The sequence below is a fragment of the Lissotriton helveticus genome, chromosome 1_1 (assembly GCF_964261635.1).
Source record: "Lissotriton helveticus chromosome 1_1, aLisHel1.1, whole genome shotgun sequence".
NCBI classification, from domain to species: Eukaryota; Metazoa; Chordata; class Amphibia; order Caudata; family Salamandridae; genus Lissotriton; species Lissotriton helveticus.
Window position 1 is genome coordinate 1,651,779,588 of NC_136057.1, and position 21,817 is coordinate 1,651,801,404.

Consider the following 21,817-nt stretch of genomic DNA (forward strand, 5'->3'; position numbering starts at 1 on the left):
ACTGAAGGTGGGCTGCCTGAAGTGAATACAAAAATTAGGATTTCATCATCTTGGTTGTGGTAAAATTAGGACATTTGGGACAGGGTCCACTGATGCAGCAGCTGCCGATGAAGAGCTCACTGTGCTCATAGAGGTCAGTTCCATCTCCCCACCAAGTGGGAAGACACCAGGACCAACCGAAGCCGCTCTGCACCAAACCTCTGGCTACCGGACTCCTTGCAACACCCTAGGCTTCTCTCAGTCCAATCTGGACTCCAAGGTCACAGAGACCGAGCAGCCAACAAGAGACATCAGCAGTGCAGAGGCCAGCACTGAGAGTGGCTCAGCTATCCTGATTTGTCCCCCTTTGCAGGTCTAACCGAGAACCATGGTTGCCTTTAAAACACAGGCACCAGCCGACCAAAACCCTCTGGACCAGAGCTCTTCAGCCCAGGTCAAAGACAACCAACGGTATTCCCCTGCTCCCAGGACCCCCACAAACCGAGCCCTCTGTTGGGAGTTCCCGGACTTGTTCCCTGTGCAACCTGTTTCTAGGCGCCCCTCTTTTCTTATGGTGTAGCGCACAAGGCTATCAGTCCATCCAGCACCTCTGCACCTAGTCCCTCCAGGGCAGGTAAACTCAAACTGCTGGTGGTACTTTGGACCTTGGTCCCCTAGCACCTTAGGTCCTAAAGGGGACCCCTGAGAACTGTTCGCAAATAATCGTATGCAATATATGCCTTTTTCTCGGTAGGAAAGCATTACTGCATAAAACGCATTTAAGAGACATTTTTACTTACCTGCTACAACTGCTATTAAGAAAAGTACTTACCCATTTACGAAGTTCTTAGCGTTAAAATAAATATAAAAATACTTGGTATTTTTCTAAATTGGTCTTGAGTTTCTTCTTTAGTGTGTGTCTCATGTATTGATTGTGTGTGTTCAACAAATGTATTGACGCTACCCTCAGCTACAGTTATACTAAATTGCTCGCCCACAATACCACAAAAGAAAGCATTTGGCATTATTAATTTAAGCTCTGTAAGGCAATAAGGGTCGCCTGGACTTTATACATTGTATACCTCATTTTGGTATACTACACAAAAAGCAAGCTTCCTACAATTACTTTGAATTTCAGGAAAGCCAACTTGGCCTTCTAGTACTTCTGCTGTTGTTAAATAGAGTACCGTAAGAATTGGAGAATAGCAACACCTTCTGTTTACATTGCATAGTAATGCCACATGGCAAGAAGAGATAGCAAAAACAAAGGTATTTTATTAATATATTATTATTATTATTATTAGGGAGATTTATAGAGCGCCTGGTTTACGCCCACAGGCGTGTCCCCGCGCTATGGTAAGTGGGGTAAGCAGTCCAAGCAGCCATCACAGCCGTCTACCGTCTAAATAGGTGAGTCTTAAGTTTCCTTCTGAACATGGATTCCGAAGACTCCAAACGTAGCTCTGACGGTAGGTCATTCCACTGCTTCGCAGCCAAATATCGGAAAGACCTTCCCCCCCATACGCGCTTTCTTTATTTTTGGGATTTTCAGAAGTCCTGTGCCGGAGGAGCGCAGATTCCTTATAGGCACATACCGGGCGACCAGACTCTGCAACGGGGCAGGGGCTTTGCCACCCAGGATGCGATGACACATGGCTAGAGCTTTAAATTCCACCTTGCTCCTAACAGGAAGCCAGTGCAAGGCCTGGAGCGCTGCCCTTTGAGGATGATCTTCTAGGAAGCCTCAAAATAAGGCGAGCAGCAGCATTATGCAACACCTGGAGGCGATTGATAACCTTTCCAGTGGCCCCCAGATACAGCAAGTTGCCGTAATCCAGGCTCGAGGTGACTAAGGCATGCACCAGCGTCCGGCGAGCTGAAATGGGCAGAAGATCCAAGACCTTCCTCAGAGTTTTTAAAACTCCGAAGCATGCCCCCACCACTCGGCCAATCTGGGGGCCAATGGCAAGGTCAACATCCAACCATACCCCAAGATTCCTTACTTCCTGGCAAGGAACAGGTGTCTCTCCTAGGCAGGGTGGCCATGCCGACGACCATACAGATGGACCTCCCCCCACCACGAGCACCTCGGTCTTACTGCCATTACGTTTCAGGCAGTTGGCGGACATCCAGGTTGCCAGTTCTTGCATGCAAACTCTGAAATTGTCCGCCACAAGACCAGGCACACGTGAGAGGGATATTACCAGCTGCGTGTCGTCGGCATAGGACACAAGGCGTAATCCATAGCTTTCAACTATGGCCGCCAGCGGGGAGACATATAGATTGAACAAAGTCGGGCTCAGGGACGAGCCCTGCGGCACGCCCTGGCCCAACCCAATCTCCCTGGAATAACATTCTCCCTGGCGGACTTGGAAGCATCTATCTGTCAGGAAAGACCGAATCCATCTAAGCGCAGCTCCTGTTACCCCTCCATCATTCAGACACTGTAGCAAGGTGGAATGAGCTACAGTGTCAAATGCTGCGCTTAGGTCCAAAAGGATCAGGGCCATAGTCTGGCCCTCATCCACTCCCTGCCGTATGGACTCTACTGCCATGAGCAATGCTGACTCCGTCGAATGCCGTGGGCGGAAGCCAAACTGAGAGCCATGGAGTAGGGAGGCTTCTTCTACAAAGTCCATCAGCTGGAGGTTTACAATTTTCTCAGCAACCTTCGCCATATATGGCAAAAGAGAAATAGGACGAAGATTGTCTAACCTGTCATAGCTGATGTTGGGCTTCTTTTGGAGAGGAAGAACTACCGCCCGTTTCCAGGCATCAGGGACTGTATAGGTCCCAAAAGAGATGTTCAGGAGATGACGAATATGCGGCTCTAGTACATGCAGACTGCCCATCAGGCGTCTGGGTGTAGTAGGGTCTCTAGGGGAGCCTGATTTTATTGATCCACAGATCTGAATACGTTTTTCAGTAGGCGGGGTGACGAGTGTAGTTAACACCCGTTGTTCTCCCCTTACCCCGCATACCTCTGCAATCTCGGGGTCTATGATGGCCCGGCTTGGGAAGGCCGAATAAATAGTTGCTACCTTATTAGCAAAAACCTCCGCTACTCGGTTGCAACTGTCCACCGTACAGAATTCTTCTGGGACTGCTGCAGGCTTTCCAACCGAAAGTGATTTGTAAATTAAAAACAATTCCTTTGAGGAGTTTTCTGCTTCCCTGATCCTGGTGTCATAGTACACCTTTTTAGCCTTTCTAATCAATCTATGGTAGTTGCGCCTACTTACAACATAGTCCATTCTAGCTTGAGTGGCGAAGTCTAATCTCCACTGCCTTTCTGCACGTTTGCACGTGCTCTTGGCCATGCGCACCTCTTCACTATACCAAGATGCCGTTTTCAGGGCACGTCCCTCCGTTCTAATCAGGGCGAGCGGAGCAACCTGGTCCAGGGCATCAATAATGCGCTGGTCCAGGTTATTATTGGCTTTCTCCACATCCTCTCCCCCCGGACCACCCCCCACCATGAGTGCCTCATTAAACCTGGCTTGGGAAAAGTTAACCCATCTCCGTCTCGGGTGATGTAGTGCTACTTGTTCTGGTACTCTAGCTCCCGGAATGTAGATCGAGAAGGGCACCAGGTGATGGTCCGACCAAGGAATAGGTACGGGGGTCAAGGCCTCCACCTGTCCTCAGTTGGCAAAGATAGGGTCCAGTAAGTGGCCCCGCAGATGGGTGGGAAGCTTACCTTTCAGCTCGAGCTGAAGCGCACTCATCTCTTTACAGAGGTCCCCAGCCATCTTATCCACAGGATCATCCAGGTGTAGGTTAAGATCACCCAGCACCAGGAACTTATCCGTGCGCAGGGCTGCCTCTGTGATACCTTCAACCAGGCTATCAACGAATCTGGCAGATGGGCCAGGTGGCCTGTATATCAGGAGGCTCTTCACAGTGTACCCCCCATTAACTTGAATGGAGAACGCACCCGCCTCACTATCTGTAATCACGGTCTGCTCCAAATGGCAGCATAGGCCCTGCCTGGCAGCAATGGCTATTCCTCCACCTCTGCCCTTCGGTCTATCTTGCCTTACCAGGGTATAACACTCCGGAATGGCTTCAAGGGCCTCTGGGGAAGAGTCACAGTCCAGCCATGTCTCCGTGAAAAAACCTAGATCCCATTGTTTTTCACTGAGGAGGTCATGAATATCTAGTCTGTGCTTGCGCAGCGACCGGACATTCAACAAGCCACAAACCAGCTTGTAATGCTCTCTTTTAGCCATCTTAGACAGGTCAAAAGTAAACTGGCAGTGACTACAACCAGTATTCTCTTCAGCGCTCATGCCATGCAGACAAGAGCTGCTAGCGCACATGTTACGGAAAGACAACAGGTCAGCTCTGCTCCAGCAAGTGTAGCCTCTCGGAGGGGCAGGGGACATAGCCCTGGCCCGCGCCCGGCCGCGGACGGGCGCAGACGGGCTTAACTTCGGCGCAACTTCTTCGCGCCCGCTGCGCTCGACCGCTGCGCTGCCGATAGCACATCCGCCGTATATCCCCCCAGCGTCCCAACAACTAGAGCGCTGCACAACGCTACCGGAAGTAGCTGGCTCGGACCTTCCACGCCCTCTGCTCGAATGGTGCTAGTCATCGGCGTCAGAACGAGGCGGGAAGGAGGGACGAGTCCAGCGCTGTTCGTACCGTTGCTGCTACTGCCTGCCTTCAGGTGAGAGCATCGGCAGAGCAGAGTGCAAAGTTTCCCAGACCGGTGAGCAACAGTAGAAATACAAATCAAGCAGCATACGGGGGAGCGTACACGCTCACACTCACACAGTGCCCCTGATTAGTTAAAATGAGCTCACACGCTCTGACAATTAAAATGGTGGTAAAATCACCAATGCGCCAGGTAACCGTGTTATAAAAGCGGCAGGGACACTGCCACTGTCCACTTACCACAAAGGGGCCCAGAATCCAGTGCCTTATATCCCCCCAGCGTCCCAACAACTAGAGCGCTGCACAACGCTACCGGATGTAGCTGGCTCGGACCTTCCACGCCCTCTGCTCGAACGGTGCTAGTCACCGGCGTCAGAACGAGGCGGGAAGGAGGGACGAGTCCAGCACTGTTCGTACCGTTGCTGCTACTGCCTGCCTTCAGGTGAGAGCATCGGCAGAGCAGAGTGCAAAGTTTCCCAGACCGGTGACCAACAGTAGAAATACAAATCAAGCAGCATACGGGGGAGTGTACACGCTCACACTCACACAGTGCCCCTGATTAGTTAAAATGAGCTCACACGCTCTTACAATTAAAATGGTTGTAAAATCACCAATGCGCCAGGTAACCGTGTTATAAAAGCGGCAGGGACACTGCCACTGTCCACTTACCACAAAGGGGCCCAGAATCCAGTGCCTTATATCCCCCCAGCGTCCCAACAACTAGAGCGCTGCACAACGCTACCGGATGTAGCTGGCTCGGACCTTCCACGCCCTCTGCTCGAACGGTGCTAGTCACCGGCGTCAGAACGAGGCGGGAAGGAGGGACGAGTCCAGCGCTGTTCGTACCGTTGCTGCTACTGCCTGCCTTCAGGTGAGAGCATCGGCAGAGCAGAGTGCAAAGTTTCCCAGACCGGGGAGCAACAGTAGAAATACAAATCAAGCAGCATACTGGGGAGCGTACACGCTCACACTCACACAGTGCCCCAGATTAGTTAAAATGAGCTCACACGCTCTTACAATTAAAATGGTTGTAAAATCACCAATGCACCAGGTAACCGTGTTATAAAAGCGGCAGGGACACTGCCACTGTCCACTTATCACCATTAAATAATAAACAAATGGCAATTCCAATCTCCTTGTAGCTCCTTGTTTCTCAGGTGGACTTCTCTCTACCAGAGAATGTTAGCTCAGTACTCAATTTACTAGTTACTAATACTACAGCTGCAGCAGAGACATCCACCATATCAGGGTGTGACATGTGCAGAGCAGTGATCATCTAACAAATTAGTGTTTAGTGCTTAATGATCCACATTGCCAAGCATGAGGGTGCCTGGACAGATATGGGTGAAGTAAGGTAGACTGATGTCAGTGCTGTGTACAGTTTTCATGGATGAGACTACAATTCTAGTAATTAGTCAGCTTTTGATCACTGAAACATCACTGCAATGGTAAAGTCACATGCTTTGTGCCACAGGTTTTAGGGTAAACGGTCTTGGCCACAAACATGAGACAAAAGGATGAGAAGGTGTTGCAGAACAAAGACTAGCGCAAGAACTCCTTAACTTGCAGGGCTACCATTAAAAAAAATCTCTAATGATCTAGGACATTTTACACAATGAATAGCTTGCCAAGGACTTATCGCTTCAAATGATAATTTTGTTTTTTACTATGGCTAAACACTCAGTTTTCCAGTGCCAGCAAATCTAAAATGCATTGCTGTTGTAGAGGGAGAGAGGGAGAGATGGAGAGAGAGAGAGAGAGAGAATGTGCATGTGTGCCTGTGCGAGTGTGTGTGTATAAACACACATACATATTTATACATACATATAAACACACATACAAATAAAGATCAACAAGTTCATAGTGAACTCTGGAATTTTCCTGAAAACATTAGTCTTATTTATTTACATGCATAGGGCATTTTATCCACTGTCATGACATGAAGCTTCCTTTAAAGAAATACTAAGACATTTGCCCACTCTGCAAGCTCACTTCAGATGTTTCACCTTTTGCTGGACCATATACTTTTGTTTGTTGTAGAACCCCTGCTAATCAGAGATAAAACGTCTGTGCTCCTCCTTTCAATATGGTGAAATTGGCATACCCCAGTTTGGCATTTTTAACTAGCCTTTAAGTCCTTAGTATATGGTACAAGGGGTACCAAATACCCCTTGTACAATAGCATTTGATGAGGTGTGAAAACTGCTTCCAGACTAGAGAACAAAGGCTTGGGTGTGGCAGATGGTGCTGCTCCATTGACAAGCTGATCAGTTGGGTTGGGCCAGGAAATAGATTAACTTCAATTAGACCTACCCTTTCACAGGCGAATGTTAGCTGACAGCTGGGCAGGGACCTCCTTGCCCCCCCCCCCAGTTAGGCAAGCTCCAATCACAGTGGGACTCTTTTTGATATTACAGTGTCAAATCCTGCTGGAGTGTAAGGCAATAAGCATTGTTTTCTAAAGCCATTTACACAACTTTGGTAAGGAATCTGCGAACCTGATTATTAGTTCACTTCTTCCAAATAACATTTCTGAGCCACATTTATTTTTACTAGCACTGCGAAAAAATGCATACATATTAATATACAGCAAGATTTGCCTGTAGTTATGGAAAACAGAATTTCACAAAAACAAACGCCATTACGTTTTTGTTGGATTGTTTTTATGAAATTAAGTAGAAATTCTGATGGAATAGCATATAGAATTTCTTAAACTCAAATGTTTAATTGTGGGAAAAGAGACAATGACACATAGATACCAATTAGCTTCAAAATTGAAATCTTGTCTTATCAATGTTGCATAGTTCACAAAAGGCTAAAATTAAATGGGAATAATAACCCTTTAGACAAACTCACATCTGGGAGTGCGCTTTTTGGCCATCACTAATGGTAGTACAACCTGTTCCAGTGCAATAAGTAAACAACAAACCTAGTAACAATTCCGGAATCAAAATTACATTTATATGCACAAATTGGGGCAATGCGAAAAATCTGTTTTTACCACCTACATAGCTTCAAAAACATTTTGTTTAGTTAAAACCCCCCCCCCAAAAAAATTCAAATTAATCTCTACCAGATTGGACTACTGCAATGCATTATACCGAGGTCTAATGCACACACCTATTAGAACTGCAACAAGTTCAGAATGCTGCTGGCAGGCTGATTTTGAATTTGAAAAGATGTGTGTGCTTCGTCTGGCTTAAAGAAACTTCACTGGGTGCCAGCAGCAGAGAGAGGAAAATTCAAAACACTTTCCCTTGCCCATAAAACTGTTTATATAGGTAAAAAAAAGTTCATTACAAGTTGGAATGTCCCATAACATCCCCACAGAATTATGCAATCAACTTAACGGTGCTGTTGGATGTTGCCATGTTTAAACGTGCTAACTTAGGACGCACCTAATTCTTAGTCCTTGCACTCAAGTTGCACGTCCACTTCAGCTTAGGAAAGAAACAAATCACTTAAAAGTCAGAGAAGTAATGAAAACCTGGCTACTTAGGTCAGTGATCTAGATATCTTGTCGTTGGTGACCAGGTACAGTTCTTTAGTGTGCCTCCATAGTCATTTTTCGACTTAGAGCATGATACCCTTGGGTGAATGAACACTTTATGAAAACGTAAAAGTAAATACAATGAATAAAATAAAAGCGGCGGGGCGTGGCTTGAGCGCCGATGGTGGAGGTCGCCTGCGCGCTGGGCTCCGTGATCGAGCCCGGTATTATCCTGATAGTTGAACGCTGGGGGCCCCGTCTCCCCTCACAAAGACGGCGGAGACTTCCTCCTGCGACGTGGCAGCGGGGCGTCCCCTCCCCGACCCTACAGTCGAGTGTCCCGAGCTTTTGCGAGTGATCCGGGGTGCCGAGGACGGATGGCCAAGATGGCGCCCGCGGAGTCCCTCCGACTTAGAAACCGCCGGGGGCTCTGTCCGCCTCTGGAGACCCAGAGGACTTCTGATTGCAGCAGCGAACCCGGGCGAAACACCCTGCCGGGCGGCGGCCACGAAGCGGAGCGAGACAGGAGTGGCGACGATAACCGCCTGGCCGGGTAGGAGGCAGCACTGCTGAACGACGTGCCCCCGAGCCGGGGAGGACCTTCCGCTGCCGGGGCCAGGCTGGGATATCGGCCTCCCTCTTTCCAGCGAGAGGTGACTGGCTTCCCGCGGCCTCACTTTGGGCCGGAACTGGGGCGGAGACGGCGGCCGGCTTGAGACGGTGTCAGAGGGGGATGGCAGAATGCATCCCGCCCCCCCCCCCCCCCTAAGGCGGGCTGTGGACGGACCACGCTTGGTCTGGATACTGGCTGTGGAGGCGACCGGAGAGCCGGATGAACTGCCAGGGGTCCCTACGAGGAGCTGAGCGACCCTGAGGAGAACACCGAGGTGAGCGCTCTGCCGTGCCAGGTGACCCTGTAGCCTTGTTGAGGGGCCCCTCTTGATCGGCGTGCTGCCCCTTGAGCCCCGGGACGCCCTTGCGGGCCCCCCCCCGTACGACAGTGAAGGCGGAGACGTGGACGGAGGGCTTCTTGCGGCGAGCGAGGTATCTGTCGCCACCTGCCTGGAGCACCATTGAGGAAGCACGTCCACAGACGGCTGCGCTTTGGGACACATGCTGGTGGCGCAGAGGGGCTGATGGTGCGGGTCGGCGCAGGCTGAGGGCCTCCTGCGCAGTGGCGATACTACCATAAAGCCGGAGGACTACCGACTCTGCGAGCTACCCCAAGCGGACCCTTCCCTGTGATCAGTCGGTGGTGGGTGAGACTGGAAAACTTCTCCTGACACTGGCCTCGCAGCTAACGCTGGTTGATTTACCGCGCTGCATGGAGACCCCCACTGGGTCATCTCGCCCCCCGCCGAGGCCTTAATGCGCCCAACGTCTGCAGGGTTCCTGGCCGGTGCCGTCTTGGCCGGTTATACCTGTCGTGGTCTGCCGGCGTACTGCTGATGACTATTCTTTCAAGCCCGAGTTCCGCGCAGCTGGGCCTGTCCCTCGCGGCCACCGGAGTGTCTGCTAACCGGGGTGGCCCTCGGCGGGTTTCGCTTGCTGCTGGGCGACTCCCCCCTGTTCGTTGTGGGCAACGTTGGATGACGCTATAGCCCAGGGGAAAACGAAAGGAACCAAGGGCTCCACGCAAGCCCCATCGGACACAGAGATGCCGGACAGGGGAGATCAACCGGACCTCGATGCGCCGCGAGATCCACACCTACAACTTCAACTGGACAAGATCTTGACGGCGATAACGGATACCCGTGCGGCGCTACAGCAGGACATAGCGCAAGTGGCGATGGGGTTTGGATTGCTCAGAGCAGATCACAGCAAGCTTTCTGATAGGGTCAAAGAGGTAGAGAGCACGGTTCGCACCCTAGAACCAGCGCAAACAACCCTCTCAGCCACCATGACTGATGGGCTGGACCGAATAGACGCATTGGAGAAAAGGGCCGGGGACACTGAAGGGCGCAACCGCCGGAACAACATCCGAATCGTAGGCCTACCGGAAAAAAATTGAAGGAGGAGATATGGTTAGATTTCTTGAAGATTGGCTCCGAACGGCGGTGGCGCCGGAGGGACTGTCCCCTTTTTACACGCTGGAACGTGCGCATAGGGTCCCGTCCCGGCCGCTGCAGCAGGGCTGCCCTCCGCGCCCAGTGGTTGCACGACTGCTGCACTACCGAGACAGAGACCTGTTGCTTCACAATGCTCGATCAAACGGTCCCTTTCAGTTGGAGAACAGTAAAATCAATATTTTCCCGGACTATACTTACGAAACTCAGCGTAAACGGTCCTCCTTTTTCTGACGGTCAAACGGGAGCTGAGAAACGAGAGCATCCAATACTCCTTATTATTCCCGGCTAGACTCAGGATAATCGTTGATGACACTACCAAATTCTTTGACTCCCCAGAAGAAGTGTGTAGCTGGCTGGAACTGTACAGAGCCGGCAAGGACGGCTTTGGCTCACATCTTGCAACGGTATCCGAGGGCCTGCCACGACGGAAGTCCAGGCGGATACGCAATAGACGTAGAGGACTGGGGCGACCTTCTCTGTTGGAGACGGCGGCGGAGCGGCGAGGTGTTTTGGAGGTGGTGTCCAACATATCAGGTTCACAAGATACGCCGATGACGGAGGAGACAGAATCCGGCAAGGGCGATAATCGCTCCGAAACTGAGGACTCAGAAACTGACAGTGTGCCGATGCCCACGGTCACCCCAGAGACGGCTGAAGGAATACTAGACAAACAATGAGAACTCCTGGTGAGCTGTTGAGGTTGGAACACAGGCAATGGCGAACTGGTTGCTGCCCACTGGGGGCGGCTGCTTGATCATTTACAGGGGGAGGGTGGGAGCAGCTCCCAGCTTCAGGTGATCATTTAAGGCTCGATCACTCACAGGAGACCCGGGTCGTGGGCGGATTCCCGTTGGTACTCGACCCCCCCTTATTGCCCTTAAGGCACACCTGCGGTGACTACCGTTGGGTTCATTTAGACAGTTTTTTGTGGGAGTGTTTGGATGGGAACTAGATTGCGATCTTTGGGTCCTGTTCTGGGGGGGGGGGGAGGTTTGGGGAATGTTTCCTTGTTGGGGGGAGGGCTCACCATCGGTGCTGGAGATTTTTCACACTTGGCCCACGTAGAGGTTGGAGGGAGAAGTGGACACGGGACACTGTGGGACAATGGGTGAACTATCTAACTTGAAATGCATCACCTGGAATGTGCGGGGACTACACACCATGACGAGACGTCATAAACTGCATGCCTACCTGATGCGCAGGGGGGTCCAGATAGCATTATTACAAGAAACACTTAACGAGGGAGGAGGGGATAGCACTACAGCACAGATGGAGAGGCCAGGTATACAACACTACATATTCAGCATATGCGAGGGGCACACTAATTAGGATCAGAGCTGGAGTCCCTTTTCAGGTTGCCAAGCAGGTGGTGGACCCTGAAGGGAGGTTTGTCGCCATAGCGGGGAGGCAGGGACATTAACATTTGCAGCGTTTATGCGCCCAATGTAGACCAGTTGACCTTTCTCGCGACACTGTCAGGCTCCCTCGCCCACTTTTTGGCGGGACCTCTCCTACTAGGTGGAGACTTCAATTCAGTGTTAGATGTTGCCCTCGACAGATCGCACCCCCCGCTGGCGGACTCCCCAGCGCACCGCATAGCAAAGGGCAGGCTAGACTGACAATCAAGATGGGGTCTAACCGACATCTGACGCGCTCAGCACCCGCACGGCCGAGATTATTCCTTTTTCTCTGGAATGCATGAGCTCCATGTAAGGTTGGACGCGTTGTTGTGTTCCTCAACGTTAATACCAACGATTGTGAGAACGGAATATCTAACGAGAACCCTGTCTGATCACAATCCATTGTTGATTACTATGAAGTGGTTCCCGGGCGCCTCCTGTGTTCCTACCTGGAGATTACGCTCAGAAATGTTAGACGATCCACTCTTCCATAAAGACTTGAGAGGAGAGGATAACCCACTACTTCGAAGAGAATGATGGCACGACTAAAGAGAGAGCGACAGAATGGGATGCCTTCAAGGTGGTAATCAGAGGGTTTTGCATTAGCAAAAAGGTGGGAATATGAAGGGTGCTCTTGGACGACCTAGATAGGGCAGACAAGAAACTCCGGGAAATGGAACTTTTGCGACCTGGTCACCCCGAGTTGCAGGAACAGAGCACTGCGGCAAAAGAAGCAGTGGCAGTGGCAGTAGAAAGGCTTCGTAGCTTTGACCACAATACCTACACAGCTAGGTTCCACGCAGAGGGAGACAAGTCAGGGGCCCTGTTAGCGTGGCTCGCCAACCCCATGAGACGAAGCTCCCCCATAGTGTCCATACACACGGCCGAGGGCGACGAAGTGTACACCCAACCTGAGATCCTGCGTAGCTTCACAACTTATTATGAAACTCTATATCCGAGCAAATTATTGGCTGACAATCCAGCTATAGACCAGTTCCTTGAAGAGCTCCCTTTTCCGGTGTTAGACCCTGAACACGCAAAGGACTTGGGTAAAGGTATAGACCTCGGAGAAATCTGTTGCGCCATAAAACAGATGGCGCGTAATAAAACCCCGGGATTGGACGGTTTGCCCATTGAATTCTACGCCAAATACATGGACATATTAGCTCCACGTCTGCTGGTGGTCTATAGGGAGGCAAAACAAATAGGCCGACTATGCGCGAAGCATTAGTAATCCCTCTACATAAACCCGGTAGAGAGAGCACCGATACGACGTCCTACAGACTGTTGTCGATGCTAACTACGGATTACAAAATCCTGAGTAGCATTCTAGCGTCCCGACTTTTAGGACATATGACCACACTGGTCCACGAGGATCAAGCGGGTTTCATACCGAAGCGCAACACCACTATGAACATACGCCCACTGATAAGACTGCTGGAAGAAGACAACGTAGAGGCCCCCCACCCCATGATACTATCGGTAAATCTAGAAAAGGCATTAGACAGCCTCGAATGGGAATACCTTCACAAGGTACTCAGGCGCTATGGGGTGGGTGAGGGGTATCTGCGGTGGACTGCGGTGCTGTACGCCTCGGCGACGGCTAGAGTAAAATCGGGCGCACTGATATCGCCTCAATATTCAGTAGAAAGAGGCACAAGACAGGGATGCTCCCTGTCCCCGTTGTTGTTTACGCTGGCTGTGGCGCCCCTCGCAATGTCAATCCGCACGGGGACCCATTATAGGGGATTGCGGAGCTTGACGGGGCAACAGTTCATCTCGTTATACGCTGATGACCTTTTGCTCTTTCTAGAGGATGCTGATGAAGCCTTGGTGAGAGCCGACGACCTGTTGACCACCTTTGGTGAAATTTCCGGTCTCAAAGTAAACTGGTCTAAGACATGCTTATTCCCAGCACGTAAAGGGGAGGTCCAGCCCACCACAATCAGGGCAATCAGGTGGGAACCCAGCTGCCTGAAATATCTAGGGGTCTATATCTATCACACCCCAACTGATATGTTGGAGGGTAACATCTCTCGCAGTATCAGAGCACTGAAGGGTAGTATGTCCTTTTGGGCCACACTCCCGCTATCGGTAGCGGGTCGAATAGCGCTGCTAAAAATGGTGGCACTCCCACGACTGTTATATTATTTTAGGACGCTTCCCGTTTGGATCCCTCCTGCCACCTTCCGTCTCCTGTAATCTTTGATGGTGTCCTTCCTCTGGAGAACGGGCCGACGCAGAGTGGCTCTCACAACGCTGATGAGACCTAAACCGGAGGGAGGGTTAGCTGTCCCGACTTTGAAGTATATTATTTAGCGGCTCAATTGCAGATATATACCCAGGAAATAGCACGCGAGTTCAGAGGTCCGGAGGATAGGAGGGGCCGGGGAATACCTAGACATGTCCTTTCTTATATAGCAATGCAACAGAGATTAGTCCTTCGTGACCTCACGCAAGAGGAGCGAACAATCAGATTATGCTGGAACCGAACACAACGTAGGGCGGGCGTGTCCCACCCATATGCCCCCGAAATCCCGCTGGGGATGCTAACAGCACTGCCCCATGGCGGAGACTGGTCGCAGCTGCAGAACTTGGAGGAGGCGGGGATCCATGTCCTAGGAGACCTTTATGAAGGCGGAACGCTACTGTCCTTTCCGACGCTCTTGGATCGCCACGACCTACCTAGAGGAGACTTCTGTTGCATTCAGCACTCACACGCGCAATTCAGGCACACTGGAGGGGGGGGGGCTCGACGAGCCAAAAATGACGATGGCCTGCCAATACACCATGATGGCAGCGGGAACGGTCAAAGCAGTTACGTGTCTGTACTCCAGAATGATTCACGAGGGGCTGCCTCCTCTAGAGACGCTGAAGAGTAAATGGGAGGCTGACATAGGGAGAGAAACTCCCGAGACAGTATGGGCACAACTGCTGCGACGGGCTTGGACGAGCACGCGCAATGCGCGATTTCAACTAGTCCACTTCTATATCCTTCATAGGGCATACCTGACCCCGGGAAAGATCAGGAGATACTTTGATGTAGATTCAGCGAGTTGCCCCAGAAGCAAGGTAGTTGGTGTGGAGCTTGACCACATGCTATGGACATGCCCTAGTTTAGACCTCTATTGGAAAGCAGTGAGTGATACTCTCAACGAGGTGACAGAGCGAGACTTGAGGTTTGACATGGCGGTTGGGGTCCTCCATTGGTTTCCGCACACCCCTAAAAATAAGATCACAAGCAAATTCATAGACTTGGTGCTCATTCTTGCGAAGCGCGAAATTACGCGACACTGGAAAGCACAGACAGGTCCAGTAAGTGCTAGATGGCGCAATGAGTTCCTTAAATGGGCTAGTGGGGAAAGCACATTGAGGTTTCAATTGGCGTGACGACTGCAGAATGAAAAGGCTTTGGAGATGTCGCAGGCGTGGGAGGCCCTGGTACAAACACTACGTGACCATGACACACAACACGACCCGGAAGACTAACACTACGAATAGAATATTCCCCTGTAACGTGACAGGTGCACTGCATGATCCCTTACCTGACGGCTCCTGTGATTCAGAACCACAATGACCTCAATGTTCAACATGTACCGATGGTGGGAACTGGGGAGGGGGATGGGGGAGTTAACTTTAGCATTTTCTGGACTTTCCAGGGCCAAATTTGGTAGGACTGCCCCTTTTGTGAATTTATACCTTTGACCCTGTACGTACTCGGGCCGCTAGTTAGGACTCTCTTATACAAGCCCACTTGCATATGATCGGGAGATATGGGAAATGTTATAATTGATGTCTCTTTTTTATGACAAAAACCCAATAAAATTTGTTTAAAAAAAAATGAATAAAATAAAAGCGGCAAGTAAATGCAACAAATTATTTTCCTCATGCAATTGATGCGGTCATCATATCAAACCTTGACTGGTTGTTTATTTTTTTAAACTTTGAGAAACAGGTGTGCCTCATCACAGACCAAAGCTTGCATGTATCTGGAAACATTAAAAGCTTTCCCAACTACTATGATAGAAATATCATTCAAAACACAGTTTTCAAGCAAGGGTATGAGCACACAATGAAAAAAAGTGTGCATCGCTGTCAGCTAATACTGGACTCGGATAGCCTTTTTAACAGTTAAGAACTAGTGACACCTGGACCTTTCCAATTTGAAAACATAAGGAGCTAAAATGCAATTACAAACATTAGGAAAAGACACTTACTTACCCCTTTGTAAATATCAACCTCCAGCTGACCAGTTTTGTTAAAAAATAAATCTGAATATGGACTGCTGGCATTATAACAAACCTCATACTAGAGAAAAGAAAAAAGAAAAAAGCAGATGTGTAATTAGAAAATTCAAACTAAGTCCTGCACAGACCACAATAAGAAGGTTCCAGTAAATGCATTTGCATTACTTATGTACTATTATATCATCAAACCCTTGCAAGATTTGTTTCATCTTTCTATCATTCAGTAAAAAAACACCGGTAGCGGCATTTGTTCTAAGAGACATCCTTTTAGACTCTCACAGATGTAAATAAGAACATGCAGCACTAATCACTTTTGAAAAAATGGTACAAATGTATTAAAAATATCCAAAGGAGGACCTCAAAGAGGCAGGTGTTTAAACATTTAGGGCAAGAAAACTGGACAATGGAATGGGAGAGGTATAAGAGGCAGGACAAGGCCTTGTGTCCGGAACTAGAACACTGTAAGAATGCATTTAAAGAACAAAGGGAAAACGTACCACTTGCTCATTGGTCTTGCCATAAAATGATTCAGCAAACACCGAGACAACAAAGACGTTGATAAGGAAAGATATAAATAAAGCAATAGTCGACTCAATGAAGTAGTACTTGTTGGCTTCTGTGACATCCTTCTTACTCGATCGATTCACATCTCTTGACTGCAAAGCAAAACATTGTTTTAAGGAGGAGTGATTTAAAAGCTTAAAAAATAACAGTGTTCACAATTTTCTTTCAGTAGGATATATAATGGGTACATTTATTATCCTGTTAAAGTTAGGAGGTGGAGTGGATCTGGCCACATGGTAGCAGAATGCTTTGCAAGAAAAAAATGCAACAATTAATTATTGGTACAAGATAGTGAAAATGTAGTATAGAGGTAAAAGGAGAAAAAGTCAGTCTTATTTAAGGCATCGGCAGAATCAACAGAGACTCTCATCTCTACTTCATGATGGAAGACCGCTCAACCTATTTAGGGATTCATACCTGCATGACGTGTACAAAGAGTGCATCCACTATAATGAGAAATGCAGTTTCAGTACAGTTGGATGCAAAGCAAACCATGTTCATGCTTTTCAGAAACAAAATCCAAAACAGTGATGTGTTTCTGAACAGCAAAGAGAAACCATCCTTGATGCAAAGTATGTTTTTGGTTTACCTGGCCAGGCATCCAACGTGGTAAAAATCAGTAGCAGGTAATCAATCAATTTTTTTCCTCCCAGGGTCGCTGGATCTCAGTGGCCTCACCATTTGAAATCAGCGGCCCTGTCGCAGAAGAGTCATGGTATTCAGCTTCAGAGCCAGCCCGTGCTACTCGTTTGGAATCACGAGAGTACCGCTACCTTCAAATGGGGAACGCAACCACAGCTTGACACAGCTCGAGCTCCTACAGCATCACATACTAAGTAATACTTTTAATCTTTATTATGGACTCTGAAGAGGAGAGCCTTCAGCTCTTTCTGGAAGGAAAGTAATTAGGAAAGAGTCTGGGAGAAAAATACAAAGGTTTGGTGCCAGACAGGAGAAAGCTTTGTGGCGGGTTTTACTTTTTCTCATTTTGAGGATTTCTAGGAAAAGTTGGCATTAGCTGCTCATATTTTTCTTCTTCAAGTAGTCAGGCGATGCAATGTGGAATTGCTTCATGGGTGTTACAGAACATTTTAAATTATATTCTAATTTCAAGAGGAAGCAAATGATGTTCACTTAGAATCAGGGTGATGTGATCAAATTTCTTGGTTCCGGCGATGAGTGGAGCACCTAAATCCAGGATGGGCATGTCAAGAGCATGAATTCAATATGGCCCATAAGCTTAGCACTAACATTTTCAGGGTATAAAAACACAAATTGTTCTCTTGCTGTCACAGGAGTGTTGGGCTCAAGGGTAAACAAATAATGGCAGACAAAGAGCAGAATGTTTGGGTGTTCTAAATGTTCTTAATTGTGGAACTATCTGTAATCTACTATACATATTTTTCCTGGGAAGTACAAGATTGTAATCTGCTTCTAACCATGATATGAAAAAACACTACATCATTAAAAGAAAAACATTTTCACGGTTGGTATGTGTGATTTAGGAGTAGTCCTAAATCACACATGATTCATAATTTTGATTTAGCAACAGTTCAAGTGATGAGGAGGTAAAGACAACCTATCTCATTCCCTGAAACTTGTCAGTTAGGGTAGGTCCACAATGTTAAATCCCATCAATTTCTTCTAAGGTTCTTGGTTGATCATCTTCATTTATGGGCAACTTACTTTTTTGCATTTAATCGAGTGCCTCCATCACACAAGCTAATACAATGTTTGCATTCCATATAGGCATGTGCAGTGACGGCTGACAGTTTTATCTCCTCCTTTCATAAAATGGACAATGTAACTTACCATGTAAGCATCTGTTTGCGGCATATAGTGCTGAAGATTCACATGCTCTGACTACTCCTGCCATCTAGTGTTGGGTTCGGAGTAGTGCAAGTTGTTTTTTCTTCGAAGAAGTCATTCGATTCACGAGATACAGATACTCCTCTAGTGATATTGCGCATGGGCATTGACTCCTTTATTAGAATATTTTCCCCGGAGGCGGGTGAGAAAGGAGTGTAAGAAGAGCTGTTCATGTTAAATGTAAATGTATCAGAGAGGTATGAAAAGTAACTAAAATGACCACAAGCGTATGGGGAGGAGGAAGGGCGCATGTGAATCTACAGCACTACATGCCAAGAACAGATGCTTATAGGGTAACCTAATCCGTTCGAAGACCTGCGTGGCTGTAGATACACATGCTCTGCATACACTGTAAAGCATTCCCTCTATCGAAGCGGTGGCTAATGTGTGGGAGTTGCAGTAGTCTGAAAAACGGTGCGTATAACTGCCTGACCTACATTGGCTTGTTGCAGTGCTAAAACATCCACACAATAGAGTTTAGTACATTTATGTGGTGTAGACCATGTAGCTGCTTTACAAATGTCAGCTATGGGAATATTTCCTAAAAAAGGCATAGTTGCTCCTTTTTTACGAGTTGAATGTGCTCTGAGAAATGCAGATAAAGGTATTTTGGCTTTAATGTAGCAAGTTTGAATGCATTTAACTATACATATAGCTATGCCCGATTTGGATATAGGGTTACTTTATGAGGAGGAGAAAAGGCTACAAACCATTGTTTTGTTTTCCTGAAGGTTTTTGTTCTATCTATGTAGACAATGAGTGCTCTTTTTACATCTATGATATGAAGCGCTCTTTCTGCTTCATAATCAGGCCTAGGAAAAAAAATGGAAGCTCAAAGGATTGGTTGAGATGAAAGCAAGAGACTTCTTTGGGTAGAAATGTAGGTTTAGTGTGGGGAACCAGTTTATCTTTATGCATTTGAAATAAAGGTTCTTGTAATGTTAATGCCTGGAGCTCAGCAACACGCCTGAGTGAGGTTTAGAAACTAAAAATGCCACTTTCCATGAAATAAATTTAAGGGGGCATTAGTGAAGAAGCTCAAAAGAAGGACCCATGAGTCTGGTAAGTACAATAAGGTGGAATGACTCGTTTGAGTTCTTAAATGAACGCTTTAATGGTTGGCATTTTGAAGAGGGATAGATGCTGCTTATTTTGGAGATAGGCAGCTATTGCAGCAATATGCAATCTAACAGAAGTGTATGCTAAATTGGATGTTTGTAAATTAAGCAGGTAGCAAATAATTTCCTGCACTGTGGCCATCATGGGATTTATTTGTTTAGGTTGGCAGTAGCAAAAAAAAATCGATTTTGCAGCATAACAGGCTCTAGTTGTGAGTCTGTGTGCTTGTTTATGAATGTACATAAATTCTGGTGGCAAGTTTGAGTAACCAAACTCTATGACCTCAGTAGCCAGATCGCTAGATTGAGCATCCTGGGTTTCGGATGTCTGATTTTGTCCTTGATGCTATGTGAGAAGGTCCGACCTGTTGGGGAGCTTCTCGTGTGGGACTACTGAGAGTTCTAGTAGTGTTGTGAACCAGGGTTGACATGCCCAGGTGGGAGCTTCAAGGATCATGGTGTGAGATGTTTGCCTGAGTTTCCGAACCAGAAATGGAATGAGAGGGGGAGGTGGAAAGAGCAGGCAAATATCCCTGACCTGCTTATCCATAGTGTGTTGCCTTTGGATAGTGGTAGTGGGTACCTGGAGGCGAAGTATGAGCATTTCACGTTTGACTTTGGCAAACAGATCGATTTGTGGAAGGCCCCCCCACACTTCTGAAAGTAGGGAATGAGGACTTGTGGGAGGAGGTCAGCGAGAATGTTGTCTTTCCCCAGCAGATGAAGAACTCGAAAATTTCGCTCTCAGGGAATACTTACTAATATAACAAGAACTTGGCACAGACTCTGAAAATATGAAAAGACATCTTTATTAAACTTAACATAGTGAGGCCACGTCACCCAGAAGCCGTAGCAAGTGGATGAGGTAGTCTGCTGAATGGTCTCAGCACAGACCTTTTATACCATTTATTATGCCCTAGGCACACATTTTCTCTTTGAAGTACATTATTGTTGGTCACTCCCAGGACGTGCACACAAAGCACTATATGATGACAAACCCACTTTCAAGATAAGTCCAGGCCATAAACAATGTCCACATAATGCGTACATTCTCTAGCTGACAAGGCCGGATAAACCCAAAACAGTAAGATCACAGCCCATGTCATAAATAGCTCGTGGAGGCAGGAACAGATGGAAGTAAGATAGGCAGTGTGTGTGTGCGATGAAAAGGTTTATGGCATGTTGTGCCTTGATGCTATCTCGCTTGGCCACTGGGAAAGGAACTGGTCGGGCAGGTTCGGCCTGGGGCAATGGTTTCAGCTTGCCCAGGTCAGAGAAAAGTCAATTAAGGTGTACGTGTCCTTTGGAATCGAATTTAGCCTATGTGAGGGCAACCCACAAAATGGCTGCCGTACACAAAATGGAAGCCAAGGGTCAGGACAAAAATGACGATTTCGAGGTGAAATCGTTACTGGAATATGACGAAAATGCTTGTACATAGAGTACTAGCTATTCTCGGTCTTTTGATATAAAAATCGTCATGCTACGACAAAGTTTATTACACGAGTCCAGAATTTTCAGTACGACAGACGCTCCTTTTGCCCTTACATAGGCAATAACCTATACTCACGCTAGTCTGAGTCCAGGTCTATATTTATCAAATCCTCAAGATGTTGCTGAAGCATAATCCTATTACTTAGCAACTCTCTCGGGACAGGGCTCCTTACACACGCAGTAGCACAAAGGCCATATATGGCAGGACCAAATAGGAATGCCTCTATCTGTAGTATGTGGTATAAGACCACACACCCAACAATTAGTGATGTTCACTACTAACTGGTAGTGAAATGTAAATGTAAATGCAGAAACTGTACAAAAGGAATTATCAGTAAACTCTGACCTCCTAACTAGTCCATGTTCAGGTAAAATCTGGAAAGAATGCAAAGAAGTAGAAGTAGGAAGAGACATAGGTTGGGAGGTGGGTACAGATGTGAATTGGGCAGCAAAAACAATCCCACCCATAAAAGACAATGCCATGTTTAAAAAACACTAGAAAACACGTCATTAAGAACATATAGACAAAGTAGTGACCGCTATTACAAATTAAATCATAATTTTTCACAACCCTAAGCAAAAGGTAGATTCTAAAATTATCTAGTAACATTGTAGGTTTTCCTATGCATTTTCTGTAATTTATTATATGTTCAAGTGAAACAGTGGTGACCCTCATTAATGCTCTGAGGTGAAAAGGGGATACTCTTCCACAGGAAATGGACTTTATTCTGCTTTTACTAAACAGAATACTACTTAAAAATAATGCCAGTTGAATAATAAAATCATTCTCCTAACACTTAGTCTATACAATCACACGGAAACCTCTTGTGAAACCAACTATGCCCAGAGTCTGTTCAAAAAGCCTTTCTGGCAGGCTTCTATTGTCCAATCAAGTCTGCTCCCGTTGTTGCATGGGCCTTTGGATTCA

General features: G+C 47.6%; 1 protein-coding gene across 4 annotated transcripts in view; it reads right to left on the bottom strand.

The window, feature by feature from the left end:
• The window catches only part of SLC11A2 (solute carrier family 11 member 2), a 358,374-nt gene that overhangs the window by 82,199 nt on the left and 254,358 nt on the right, over positions 1–21,817 (bottom strand). For all 4 annotated transcript variants that reach the window (XM_078688843.1, XM_078688844.1, XM_078688846.1 and 1 more), the window contains 2 exons: positions 16,342–16,500; positions 15,819–15,905 (listed from right to left, as the gene is read on the bottom strand). In XM_078688843.1, coding sequence (XP_078544969.1) covers positions 15,819–15,905; positions 16,342–16,500 — 246 coding nt within the window. The remainder of the gene's footprint in view (positions 1–15,818; positions 15,906–16,341; positions 16,501–21,817) is intronic.